Raw genomic sequence first — 14,061 nt, 5'->3', positions numbered from 1 at the left:
ATACCAGTAGTTAAAAAACAAACAAACGTGGACTCCTATGAACACAAGCCACGTGCTGGACTTTATAGCTGAGTTGCCATGGCTGGCACACGAGTCTTCAGCAACTCCTGACTGTAAGGGCAACTCAACAGCATCCCATGATCGCATTTCTTGGGAGCCGATAAGTGCATAGAACTGTGCGCCCCTGGGCCGCATGCTGTATATATAACGGTCAGCATTAAACAATTAACAGCAGTGGATGGAACTAAGTGGCACCTGCAGCTGTTACGGGAGATGACGGCTGACTAACACCGCCATCTGCCAGGATACAGTAGACTTAGCTCCCAAGTCTACATCAAACACAGGGACCCGACATATGACGTACTAGTACACCACACAATCTGGTGTGGAGCTGTTTCCGGATGTCTTTTGACCTATTCAGCTGTTAGAAACATTAAAAAATTTTCTGTGCTAGTAATGTAGTAATTTTGTGTTTCAACATTTCATTTAGGTTTTCCAAGGACTGTTCCTCAAGCACAAGCTCTTGATAAGGCCCATCAAATAGACACGGTCATTGACTTGAACGTTCCATTTCAGACCATTAAGGATCGTCTTACTGCACGGTGGATCCACGCTGGTAGTGGAAGAGTATATAACACAGAATTCAACCCTCCAAAAGTTTCAGTAAGGGCTTTTAAAATAACTGTAGTGTAGCCCATCATTAAGGTGCACCTTTACTATCACTCCGTTTTTATATCTTTTTTTGACTGTTATTACACTCCTAGATCTGGCAGTGCCCGATGTTCAAAAGGGAACCTGTCACCAGGAATAACGCTGTTAACCTGCAGATATGTGGTTAATCTGCAGGTTAACAGCGTTATGTTATGATGCTCTCCGGTGCCTGCACTCAGCCGAATGCAGTGGGGAGAAAATGATCTTTGTTCTCCCCGCCAGCATTCGGTATTCAGTCACAGGGCCGAGGGCACCGCCAGTGTCGATGATGTCTGTAACGTGCTGTGGAATTAATGGCAGTTAAATATGTAAATACCAATAAAAAGTCCTCACGTACTGATACAAGGGGTCCCCACTAGTGATGAGTGAATATACTCGTTGCTCGGGTTTTCCCGAGCACGCTCGGGTGACCTCCGAGTATTTATGACTGATCTGAGATTACGTTTTCATCGCCTCAGCTGAATGATTTACAGCTGATAGACAGCTTGATTACATGTGGGAATTCCCTAGCAACCAGGCAACCCCCACATGTACTCAGGCTAGCTAGTAGCTGTAAATCATTCAGCTGTGGTGATGAAAACTAAATCTCCGAGCACTAAAAAATACTCGGAGACCACCCGATCATGCTCAGGAAAACCCGAGCAACGAGTACACTCGCTCATCACTAGTCCCCACTTATAAAACACATGGTGCCTGGTTATCTTGCCAATTGTTTTTGGTTGTGCATGACCAATGGTGATATTCTTCACATGTGGAGGATCTGCCCACGGGTATCTCTCTTTCTGGTCTCGAGTATACAATATGGCCCATGACTAGTGTTGAGCATTCCGATACTGCAAGTATCGGGTATCGGCCGATACTTGCTGTATCGGAATTCCGATACCGAGATCCGATATTTTTGTGATATCGGGTATCGGTATCGAAACAACATTAATGTAAAAATGTGTAAAAGAGAGAATTAAAATAAAAAATATTGCTATACTCACCTCTCCGACGCAGCCTGCACCTTACCGAGGGAAGCGGCAGCGTTCTTTGTTTAAAATTCGCGCTTTTCTTTCCTTTACGTGAGTCCCGGCTTGTGATTGGTTGCGTGCCGCCCATGTGACCGGGACGCAACCAATCACAGCAAGCCGTGACGTAATTTCAGGTCCTTCAGGATTTTAAAATTACGTTCCGGCGTTGTGATTGGTTGCGTCGCAGTCACATGGGAGACGCAACCAATCACAGCAAGCCGTGACGTAATTTCAGGTCCTTAAGGATTTTAAAATTACGTCCTGGCTTTGTGATTGGTCCGCGTCCCGGCAACATGGCCGCCATTAACCAATCACAAGCCGTGACGTCACGGGAGGCTGGACACGCGCGCATTTTAAAATGGGCGCGTGTCCAGCCTCCCGTGACGTCCCGGCTTGTGATTGGTTGCACCGCGGTCAACCAATCACAAGCCGGGAGGCTGGACACGCGCCCATTTTAAAATTTTAAAATGCGCGCGTGTCCAGCCTCCCGGCTTGTGATTGGTTGCGCCGCGGTCAACCAATCACAAGCCGGGACGTCACGGGAGGCTGGACACGCGCCCATTTTAAAATTTTAAAATGCGCGCGTGTCCAGCCTCCCGGCTTGTGATTGGTTGACCGCGGCGCAACCAATCACAAGCCGGGACGTCACGGGCGGCTGGACACGCGCCCATTTTAAAATGGGCGCGTGTCCAGCCTCCCGTGACGTCCCGGCCTGTGATTGGTTAATGGCGGCCATGTTGCCGGGACGCGGACCAATCACAGCAAGCCGTGACGTAATTTCGTCACGGCTTGCTGTGATTGGTCCGCGTCCCGGCAACATGGCCGCCCTGACCAATCACAAGCCGGGACTTCACGTAACCAAGTAAAAGCGCGAATTTTAAACAAACAACGCTGCCGGTTCCCTCGCTGAGGTCCAGGCTGCGTCGGAGGGTGAGTATAGCGATATTTTTTATTTTAATTCTTTCTTTTACACATTTATATGGATCCCAGGGCCTGAAGGAGAGTTTCCTCTCCTTCAGACCCTGGGAACCATCAGGGATACCGTCCGATACTTGAGTCCCATTGACTTGTATTGGTATCGGGTATCGGTATCGGATTGGATCCGATACTTTGCCGGTATCGGCCGATACTTTCCGATACCGATACTTTCAAGTATCGGACGGTATCGCTCAACACTACCCATGACCCATCCTGTCTTCCATACTCCCCTTGCAGGGACCTCTGGGAAGCTTTATTGCTTCACAAGCCATCCAACCTCAGTCGGTCTCAATACAGTATCCTTACTTTTGTCTTTTTAGCGGCAAAGTAAACGATGGCAAATACATGGGGGAAAAACCCATACATCCCGTTTCTGGAATTTCTAGCTTTCTTTTGTGTTTGCTATGATATGATTTGTGTAAAGTATTTGTTGTATTTTATATTTTACACTTGGTTATATTGATAAAATGCAATGAAAAATTTGAAAGTGAAAATCATTACCACTACAGTAGATAATAGGTAAATGTTTTCGATGAGACTACCTTTTGAATCTTTATTAACATAGAACTGGACATGTTTATTTACAAGGGGATTGATGGTTGCTATGTATTTATATTGGTAATAGGGAATTGATGACGTAACAGGAGAACCTCTGATTCAACGTGAAGACGACAAGCCAGAGACTGTCACCAAGAGACTAACCGCTTATGAAGAACTCACAAGGCCCGTACTGGAATATTACAAGTAATTATTGCTTTTGATTTAAAACAAATAGTTTATCTTTTCTTCTGCGAAAGAATTGTCTGTAGATGTACGATGCATGAGGTTGTAAATACCAGCAGAGACAACTGCAGAATCCAGAAATGTAGCTTTGACTTATTCCCTGGGTACAGATTTATTGATCTGTTAAAAATATATATTTCTTTACCCAAACCAGATTATGACCTTGGGTTATTTAATTCTTAGAATGGACAAGAGTGATTTTACAGTAACTCAGATATTTTATAATGTTGTGACTTGTTGGGCTCTCAGACATGAACTGTTCAACTAAATCTATACCTTGAATGTATGCACACTTGTATTCCTTCTTTTGTATACCAGGCAAATGAATAACAAATGGCCTTCATTGGCATACATCTGAGCAGTAGAACTCCATTGACAAGTTAGATTTATGTAATGGACATGTAACCTGAACGTGACTTTAATAGAGGCCCATCTTTTACTGAAGCACTTGTATTCAGCTGATCAGCGTAGGTGATCAGATATTGATTGTCATCAAAATTATAGCTATGGAAATCTACCTTAAGTGGGTTGTCTAGTAATAGAACAAAATAAAGAAAAACTCTCAGAATTAAATTGCTAAATATCTTGAATTAGGAAATCAATATAGAATGAAAATGGCGCTGTCTTGTTATACTGATAGAATCCTGCCCTAGAATGTTGATAGGACAAGTGCTTGTGAGCATGAGTAGTAGAAAGATCTGCTGTGTATTTTGACAGTATGTGGTGTAGATTATATCTAGATCACAGCAGCGACTCAGTATTTCAGAAAGACAGGGTTGACAGCAGTGTGAGCAGCCTCTTATTACAGTGTCTGTAATGGAAGTTCCCTTTGCACCTCTCCACAAGTTCTGTGCTTCCTTGGGGCAACTTCCCACCGATTTACCAGCAAAGTCAGAGACAAATTGTTTCCAAGACACTGGAGAGATGATTCTATTCCTTTATTCATCCAAAATGGGTCACAAAAGCAACGTTTTGGACAGCAAGCGGCCTTTTTCAAGCATAAACAAAATGGCGTATTAACCCCTTCCTGCCCTTTTTCGTTTTTGCGTTTTCGTTTTTCGCTCCCCTTCTTCCCAGAGCCATAACTTTTTTTTTATTTTTCCATCAATATGGCCATGTGAGGGCTTATTTTTTGCGGGACGAGTTGTACTTTTGAACGACACCATTGGTTTTACCATGTGTTGTACTAGAAAACGGGAAAAGAATTCCAAGTGTGGTGAAATTGCAAAATAAAGTGCAATCCCACACTCGTTTTTTGATTGGCTTTTTTGCTAGGTTTACTAAATGCTAAAACTGACCTGCCATTATGATTCTCCAGGTCAGTACGAGTTCATAGACACCAAACATGTCTAGGTTATTTTTTATCTCATTGGTGAAAAAAAATTCAAAACTTTGCTAAGAAAAAAAAAAAGTGCCATTTTCCGATACCCGTAGCGTCTCCATTTTTCATGATCTGGGGTCGGGTGAGGGCTTATTTTTTGCGTGCCGAGCTGGCGTTTTTAATGATTGTGCAGATACATTCTTTTGATCGCCCGTTATTGCATTTTAATGCAATGTCGCAGCGACCAAAAAAAGTTATTCTGGCTTTTCAAATTTTTTTCTCGCTACTCTGTTTAGCGATCAGGTTAATGCTTTTTTTATTGATAGATCGGGCGATTCTGAACGCGGCGATACTAAATATGTGTAGGTTTGATTTTTTTTTTTAATTGTTTTATTTAGGATGGGGCAAAAGGGGGGTGATTTAACCCCTTTCTGCCAGCTGACGGAATAGTACGTCAGCTGGCAGAACCCCCGCTTTGAGGTGGGCTCCGGCGGTGAGCCCACCTCAAAGCCGCGACATGTCAGCTGTTTTGTACAGCTGACATGTGCGCGCAATGAGCGTGAGCGGAATAGCGATCCGCCCGCGCCCATTAACTAGTTAAATGCTGCTGTCAAAAGCTGACAGCGGCATTTAACTTGCGCTCCCAGCCGCGCGGCCGGAAGTGCTCGCACCGCTGACCCCCGTCAAATGAACGGGGGTCATCGGTGCATTGCCATAACAACCAGAGGGCTCCTTGAGACCTCTATGGTTGTTGATGGCCGATTGCTTTGAGCGCCACCTTGTGGTCGGCGTTCAAAGCAACCCTGCATGTCTGCTACATAGAGGTGATCTGTGCTTCACCTCTATGTAGCAGAGGCAATCGAGTTGTGCATGCTTCTAGCCAAAAGAACATATCTGCACCAAATGGTATCATTAAAAACGCCAGCTTGGCACGCAAAAAAATAAGCCCTCACCCGACCCCAGATCACGAAAATTGGAGACGCTACGGGTATCGGAAAATGGCGCAATTGGTTTTTTTTGTTTGTTTTTTTTAAGCAATCTTTGGAATTTGTTTTTACCACTTAGATAAAAGAGAACCTAGACATGTTAGGTGTCTATGAATCCGTAATGACCTAGAGAATCATAATGGCACATTAGTTTTAGCATTTGGTGAACCTAGCAAAAAAGCCAAACAAAAAACAAGTGTGAGATTGCACTTTTTTTCCCGTTTTCTGTTACACGGCATGGTAAAACCAATGGTGTCGTTCAAAAGTACATCTCGTCCTGCAAAAAATAAGCCCTCACATGGCCATATTGACGGAAAAATAAAAAAGTTATGGCTCTGGGAAGGAGGGGAGCGAAAAACGAAAAAAGCTCCAGGGTGAAGGGGTTAAACTTTTTTATATATATTTTTTTTTTTTCATATTTTTAAAAACATATTTTTTTTAACTTCATGGGAGGCTAGAAGCTGGCACCACTGGATCAGCTCTGCTACATAGCAGCGATCATCAGATCGCTGCTATGTAGCTGAAATGCAGGCTTGCTATGAGCGCCGACTACAGGGTGGTGCTCACAGCAGGCCGGCATTCGCATCGCCGACCCCTGATCATGTGGCCGGAAGTGGTACTTAAATGCCGCTGTCAGTGTTTGGCAGTGGCATTTAACAGGTTAATAGCTGCGGATGAATCGCGATTTCACCCGCCGCTATTGTGCGCACATGTCCGCTGTACAAAACGGCTGACATGTCGCGACTTTGATGTGGGCTCACTGCCAGAGCCCACATCAAAGGGGGAGACAAGACATGCGCCGTACTAGGGGTTAAGCTTTATCTACCATTTTGTTTATGCTTCAGAAAGGCCACTTGCCAGCGTCTTGTTACCTCAGCACCCCTGTTACCTATAGTATTAGATCAAAAATACAGCATGGACATCAGATTGAGCAGCCTCATCTTACATCAGCACGGCTGCTGCTAACAGTATTACATTAGAATGACGGGGTGGACAGCAATGTAAGCTGCTTCTCCTTACCTCTCTACTCCTGGTATCTCCAGTGATAAGATTAGAAAGCCAGGATGGGCAGCAGGGTGAGCAAACTCTTCTTACTTCAGCACCCCTAATATTTCCAGTATTGCATTAGAAATGCAGGGTAGACAACAATGTGAGGGGCCTCTTCTTATTTCAGCAGCTCTGGTAGTAACAGTATTAGTGCAGAAAGTCAGAGTGGACAGCAATGTGAGCAGTCTCTTCTCACCTCTCTATTTCTATCTTCAGTAATAGATCAGATAGACAAAGGACAGCAGTGTGATCAACCTCCTCTTACCTCAGAACCCCTGGTGTCTTTAGTATTAGATCAGAAAGACAGGAAGGACAGCAGTGTGAGCAGTCTCTTCTTACCTCAGAACCCCTGGTGTCTTTAGTATTAGATCAGAAAGACAGGAAGGACAGCAGTGTGATCAACCTCCTCTTACCTCAGAACCCCTGGTGTCTTTAGTATTAGATCAGAAAGACAGGAAGGACAGCAGTGTGAGCAGTCTCTTCTTACCTCAGTACACCTGGTATCTGCAGTATTAGATCAGAAAGACAAAGTGAACAGTAATGTACCAACGTGGCATAATAGAAAATATGGTCAACCTATACCTGACCAAAATTCTTTTATCTTTGATAACAAACAGATGCCCCTTAGGGAATAGAATCTTTCAGCTTCTGTGAGCATCTTTATATTCATTGGACTACTTATTTCAACTGTTTTATGGCTCTTGCTGCCATGCTTTCGTATGGGAACATATAATGGTATACAAAGTAATTAACTGTATAAATCTTTTAGCTAACAGTCTGGAAAATAAGTGCACCAATGCAGTGTGAATGGTTGACAAGGGCAATGTCTCCACTGTTTTGCACTCGTCTTATACATCTCCCAGGATGTGCAATCTTTCCATTGTGCATGAATTATCCTTTAATAATCTTTCTTTGTGGTCTCTCTAGAAACAAGGGTGTTTTGGAAACTTTTTCAGGAACTGAAACCAACAAGATCTGGCCTCATGTTCGTTCATTCCTGCAAACAAAGGTTCCTGATGCGAGTCAAGAGTAAATGGAAAAGGGAAAAGACCTTTGAAACCTGGATTCTTAGTTTCCATCTGCTAAACATGAATGTTTTTAATCACTTTAATCCAATAATTTTCATTTTTAACTTTAAGCTCGCAATTTAATGTGCCTGCTAGTTTACTGCCTTTTAACATCTTTTTAAATGATAGTTTGTATTTTTTTAACTAATCGATTGATAAGATCATGTTTTAATTTTTTTTTATAGTGATGTAACATATGAAATTTTTGTAAAAATGACAATGCCACAATAATGATAAAAAAAAGGCACCACATAATTGAACTTTAGCCAAAGCTGCTTTTGCTTCTCTGTACGTTTTAATTTCTTTTTCATGCTGCCTTAAGTGATTTTTCCTGAAATCAGTGCTTTATGCATTTTTTTACAATTGCCACTTGCACAATGTATAGGATTGTGACTGAGTCTGGGTAGCATATCTTTATTACATATGTTATCAAAAAAGACAAATATTTTCTGTAGTACACTTGTATTAATTTTATTCAGTGTTACCAAAATGTTACCCTCCCCCGTTCCATTCACTCTCCTGTGTTATTTTGTGATGACACAGTATGCTTTATTTTTGCTTTTCTCGAGGTGTACGAATCCTCCAGCATCATCATTTTCTGTACTATGTAAATTTAGGCTTTCTTCCCACAATGAGCTTTTTTTTATGCTGCTTATTTTTGCCATGTCAAAAACGTAGCCTTTTAAAATTCCAGCTAAGTGGATGGGATTTGTAGAAATCTCATGCCCACTGTGTTTTTTTTTTTTACTCAGCGTAATGTGGCCTGCGGTGCGGGTTTCAAATCTGCAACATGTACGGTATTTCTTGACATTGAGTTTTCTGTGCAAATTTTCCCCATAGACTTTCATTAGATGCAGAAAATCCACAGATAAAAAAGGCATGTGTGTCTTTTGTGTCCTTGCGGAAAAACATAAAACACGCATGTAATCTACACATGACCGTATCAATAAAGTTTTGTCAAAGTCAAATATCAGGAAGTATCAAACACAAATTAGCTTTATTTAAAACATGACACACCAGCAAGAGGCAAAGACCGCAGCATCAAAAATGCTATAAAAACCTATATAAAAAAAATGTACTCAGAAATGCAATTAACTCAATTTAGAGAACTCAAGTACTCATCACAGTAACATAGCCTTGGGGTGCTTTCACATTGTGTTGCCCGTCTGGGCATACGTCTAAAATCCGCCCTGAAAATGGATCTGGGCGCTTGCGGCAACGGGGCCATAGACTGTAATGGTGACAGCAAAGTGAACGTGCTCTCTGCCATGCATCATTTTCGGGAGCGTACACCTACATGAAGCGGACACTTAGGTGTAATAGACTGCATCTGGGTGTCTGCCTCCTGTAGGCATACACTCCCAAAAATTATGCATATATGCTCACGTTCACTTTGCCGTCACCATTACAGTCTATGGCCCCATCTGCGCATGCGTCCAAACCCCGTTTTGGGGGGATTTCGGATGTATGCCCCATGGGGACACAGAACTAAATGTGAAAGCACCCATAGGGTTCTGGATGTATTATTTACCAGGTCTGACGACGTGGCTTCTATCATGTAGTACTGAAAACATGGCTTCACTAGCAATTTCTCACTTGTTTCTCTCATATAACAAGTTCCCACGATGCGTGTTTGGAGCATTTTTGACAATTTATAGAAATCATATGTTCACTACTATTTTATACAGCATAAACTGACCTGATATGCATTTTGTAAATACATGACATGTTAGTTTCCCTTGTGGTAAATAAGCATTTTATTTCTGGATTTTCCCCATAGACTTGAATGAGATAAGGAAAATCCACAGATTAAAAAAAAAAATACATATGGGTTTTTCAGCGTGGTTCCGTAGAGGAAACGCACAAGAAATGTGTGTCATCTGCATATGAATTTATCAATAACGTTTTACCAAAGCTAAGCAACAAGAAGTTTCCAAAGCAAAGTAGTTTTATGTAAAACATGAAATAACAAAGAGACAAAATCTGGAGCTGAAAAAAATGATAAAAACGCAATGTCGCTATTAGTGCAGAAAATCTGTATCATAAAAAACTTGCCAAAATTAGGCCACATGCACACGTTGAGTATTTGGTGAGTATTTTACCTCAGTATTTTACCTCAGTATGTGTAAGCCCAAACCAGGAGTGGGTGATAAATACAGAAGTGGTGACGTGTTTCTATTATACTTTTCCTCCTGATTGTTCCACTCCTGGTTTTGACTTATAAATACTGAGGTAAAATACTGACCAAATACTGAGGTAAAAAACTCGCCAAATGCTCAACGTGTGCACATGGCTTTAGGGACATGGCCTAAGAGTGGTTAGAATCCATAAACAGTTTGCTCACCAGTTGAAAGTGAAGCCATAAAGTTCTGACCATATTGATTTTTAGCGATGGCGTGGCCCTCACTCTGTACAGAGGTAGCCATTTCATGTAGCTGAGGTTGATTTTTAGCTGGACGTTATTCGGGGACATATCCTTGGAACTATATATTTTAGTGCATGATGATTGTATTGTACTGTAGATGTGTGCCATGCTAATGCCATTACCTTCTGAAAACACCAGCCAGCAGACCAGGTCATACCCAGACTACCTCATCGGCGGCCTGCATTCAGCATTTATACACGGAGAAGCTTTTGTTCCTTTTGCCTTGTAGATAAAAGAGCTGCTGGTTGGAGTTCCGCTTCTTACAATATCTAACTAATCATTTTAACATTGATACTTTATATCATATTTGGAAATAAGGTGCAGAAGTCTCATTGACAGTTACAGGAATTGTTTGCAGTGATTGCCTCAAAAGGTTGTGCAACAAACTATTAAGTTGGGGGTACCATCATCTCTGTCCAGGCCTATTTCATGAGTTTTTTTTTTTTTTTATATTCTGTGGAAGCATGGTTGAAAAGCAATGTCTGACTTTCATTTGTTCATTTACATAGATCTTTTATTTATTATAACTTTTGTCAGATTCAAGTTATTTCTGTGACCATTGTGGGTTTTTATATCATTAAACGAGATGTACCAACAATTTTGACCACTTGTGTAATGTGACACTAAAGGTAATCTGTCACCAGATTTTTGCTACCTAATCTGAGAACAGCATAACCTAGGGGCAGAGACCCTGATTCCAGCTGTCACTCATTGGGCTGCTTGCTGTATTATCTAGCTGCCAATAAGTGGTGTGGAACAATATCTTCGGAACAGAAAACATATTCAAAATGCAATTACTATCAGTTAAGCAAATAAGGACACAATAAATAAAGAATTAACTACTAGCTATAAACATGGAGTGAGATTACAAAGTCTGTATTAGAATATAAGAAACAGTTTTATAGATAGAAAAAATAGGAACAGCACCAAACAAAATGCCTATACCGTGCACGCTTCCCTGACCAGCATTCAAATGGCCTCCCGGATAATAAGCAAAAAAAGGGAAACGGCACAAAACGATTTGACTGCCCTTCCCTTAACATTCCTCCCCTGTTCCCCCGACACACGGAAAGAAAAACACACGAAATTGATTCATAACTTTTATTTGGAGAGTAACCATAAAACATCTCTCATCTTAAAAACACAACAACCCTTTTGTTGGAGGGGTAAGGTCGCAGCTTTTCTTGTTAACCATCGGAAGTTGTGGGGATATGCCGCCGGACTCCTGACACATGTTACCCAACTTAATCTTCCGCCAACACTGCGACTTCATAACTACTATAACTTATTAAACAAAATCAACCATTTCATCCCTTGAATGAAAAATATTGGGAGGGTGGGTGGGCAACTAAAACAAACCTATCTGGTAAGCGGCAGGAATCGCCCTCAGGCACCACCTCACACACTGCAGCCGACTCCATGTAAACTGTCACAGGAAGTGACTCACTCACAGCCCAAGGGGGGGCGTGTACTTTTTAACCCTTTCCCGGCGTCCCAGAGAACAGGGCAGGAAACCATAAAACTTGGTCGGCCAGTCAGGGGGCCTCCGGCATATAAAGCCGGGCCCCCCCCCGCAAAAAAGTGGACTTTAATGCCCAGTGGCGTGGCAACGTTTCGAGAAAGCTTGAGAAAGTATTTGTTTTATCCGAAACATTGCCACGCCACTAGGCATTAAAGTCCACTTTTTAAATCTTTTTGTGCTGTTTCCCTTTTCTTGCTTATTATATATAATATATACCTTATAATGTCTTCACATCCTGTTCCGTCCAGATGTGTCCGGATCCCAGAATTCCAAGCGACGGAAGTTCACTGACCTACACACACACAAACACAATCTGTATACGCCGTATACACACACACACACACACACACACACACACACACACACACACACACACACACACACACACACACACACACACTGTATATGTCGTACGCAGCATCTTGCACGGTACCACCGGCGGAACACAGTCGCGAACACTCAGCCGCCGGGATCAACCGAATGATTCACTGACCGCCGCCATCTTTGTACAGGAGGAGCGCATGCGCAGTTTTAATGTGACCGCCACTATCTGCACAAAGATGGCGGCGGTCTGATTTACTGCGCCTGCGCAATGAATCATTCGGCTGATCCCAGCGGCAGATGTGCTACGTGTCTGCAGGCAGAGGAAGCCGGTCACATTGAGGGTATGTGCACACGTTCAGGTTTTTTCGTGCTAAAAACGCTATAAAAACTCATTAAAAACGCATGCATTATGCATTCTATCATTTAGAATGCATTCTGCATGTTTTGTGCACATGGATGCGTTTTTTTCCGCGAAAAAAACGCATCGCGGTAAAAAAATGAGCATGTTCATTTTTTTTGCGGATTTTCTGCGTTTTTCCCGCAATTCTATGCATCTGGGAAAAAACGCACAAAAAACGCATCAAAAACGCGTAAAAAAAAGTGAAAAAAACGCATGCGGTTTTCTGGCAGAAATTTGCGTTTTTTTGTCAGGAAAATTTCTGCAAGAAATCCTGACGTGTGCACATACCCTAAAGGGGTTTTCCCACGAACGAAAGTTCTTTTTAAAAATTGTCTGTGTCTGACCGTGTACGGAGCACACCACATCTCCTGGGCAATGGAGGAAGCAAGAGACAATACTGACATTACAGCAGGAGATCACAGTGGATTCATTTTGTCAGGTAAAATATTTCACTGACTGTTTTTAAACAATATTTTACCTCACAAAATGTATCCTCTGCGATCTCCTGCTGTAATGTCAGTATTGTCCTTTGCTTCCTCCCCTGCCCAGGAGCTGTGGAATATTCGGTACATGGTCAGACACAGACAATTTTTAAAATTTACTTTCGTTCATGGGAAAACCCATATCAACTCCAACATGGCTCCTCCTAAAAAGTACGCCAAAGACAATGAAAGGAAAGCAGCAAAGACACAACACAGCAGAGAAGGAGGATAGCACATGGAGTAGACAGGTCAAAGCACAGACAGGAGAAGTCAGCACATGGGGAAAGAGAGTGGATAGGTGGGTGAGCACATGGGGGAGAGATTCTCAACGCTGCAAAGCCTGCCCCCATCGTGACATTACTGCCCTCCCGATGCAATAGCATTGGGCCTCCATCTAGTATATACACTCACCGGCCACTTTATTAGGTACACCATGCTAGTAACGGGTTGGACCCCCTTTTGCCTTCAGAACTGCCTCAATTCTTCGTGGCATAGATTCAACAAGGTGCTGGAAGCATTCCTCAGAGATTTTGGTCCATATTGACATGATGGCATCACACAGTTGCCGCAGATTTGTCGGCTGCACATCCCAAAGATGCTCCATACAAGGCAGGACGGATCCATGCTTTCATGTTGTTTACGCCAAATTCTGACCCTACCATCCGAATGTCGCAGCAGAAATTGAGACTCATCAGACCAAGCAACGTTTTTCCAATCTTCTACTGTCCAATTTCGCTGAGCTTGTACAAATTGTAGCCTCAGTTTCCTGTTCTTAGCTGAAAGGAGTGGTACCCGGTGTGGTCTTCTGCTGCTGTAGCCCATCTGCCTCAAAGTTCGACGCACTGTGCGTTCAGAGATGCTCTTAGGCCTACCTTGGTTGTAACGGGTGGCTATTTGAGTCACTGTTGCCTTTCTATCAGCTCGAACCAGTCTGCCCATTCTCCTCTGACCTCTGGCATCAACAAGGCATTTCCGCCCACAGAACTGCCGCTCACTGGATTT

The 14,061-nt window shown here is 42.7% G+C and overlaps 1 protein-coding gene across 2 annotated transcripts in view; it reads left to right on the top strand.

Moving 5' to 3' along the window:
- The window catches only part of AK3 (adenylate kinase 3), a 28,202-nt gene extending 17,273 nt beyond the window's left edge, over positions 1-10,929 (top strand). Inside the window, exons 3-5 of one of the 2 annotated variants that reach the window (XM_077249151.1) lie at positions 491-663; positions 3,328-3,446; positions 7,767-10,929. In XM_077249151.1, coding sequence (XP_077105266.1) covers positions 491-663; positions 3,328-3,446; positions 7,767-7,872 — 398 coding nt within the window. In that variant the 3' untranslated portion in view covers positions 7,873-10,929. The remainder of the gene's footprint in view (positions 1-490; positions 664-3,327; positions 3,447-7,766) is intronic. The other variant, XM_077249152.1, reaches the window with a different exon arrangement.
- Positions 10,930-14,061: the final 3,132 nt, after the last annotated feature.

Source organism: Ranitomeya variabilis, chromosome 1, assembly GCF_051348905.1.
Source record: "Ranitomeya variabilis isolate aRanVar5 chromosome 1, aRanVar5.hap1, whole genome shotgun sequence".
In the NCBI taxonomy this organism is placed as follows: domain Eukaryota; kingdom Metazoa; phylum Chordata; class Amphibia; order Anura; family Dendrobatidae; genus Ranitomeya; species Ranitomeya variabilis.
The sequence above is the reverse complement of the archived record's forward strand: the minus strand, read 5'-3'. Positions and strand labels throughout refer to the sequence as shown.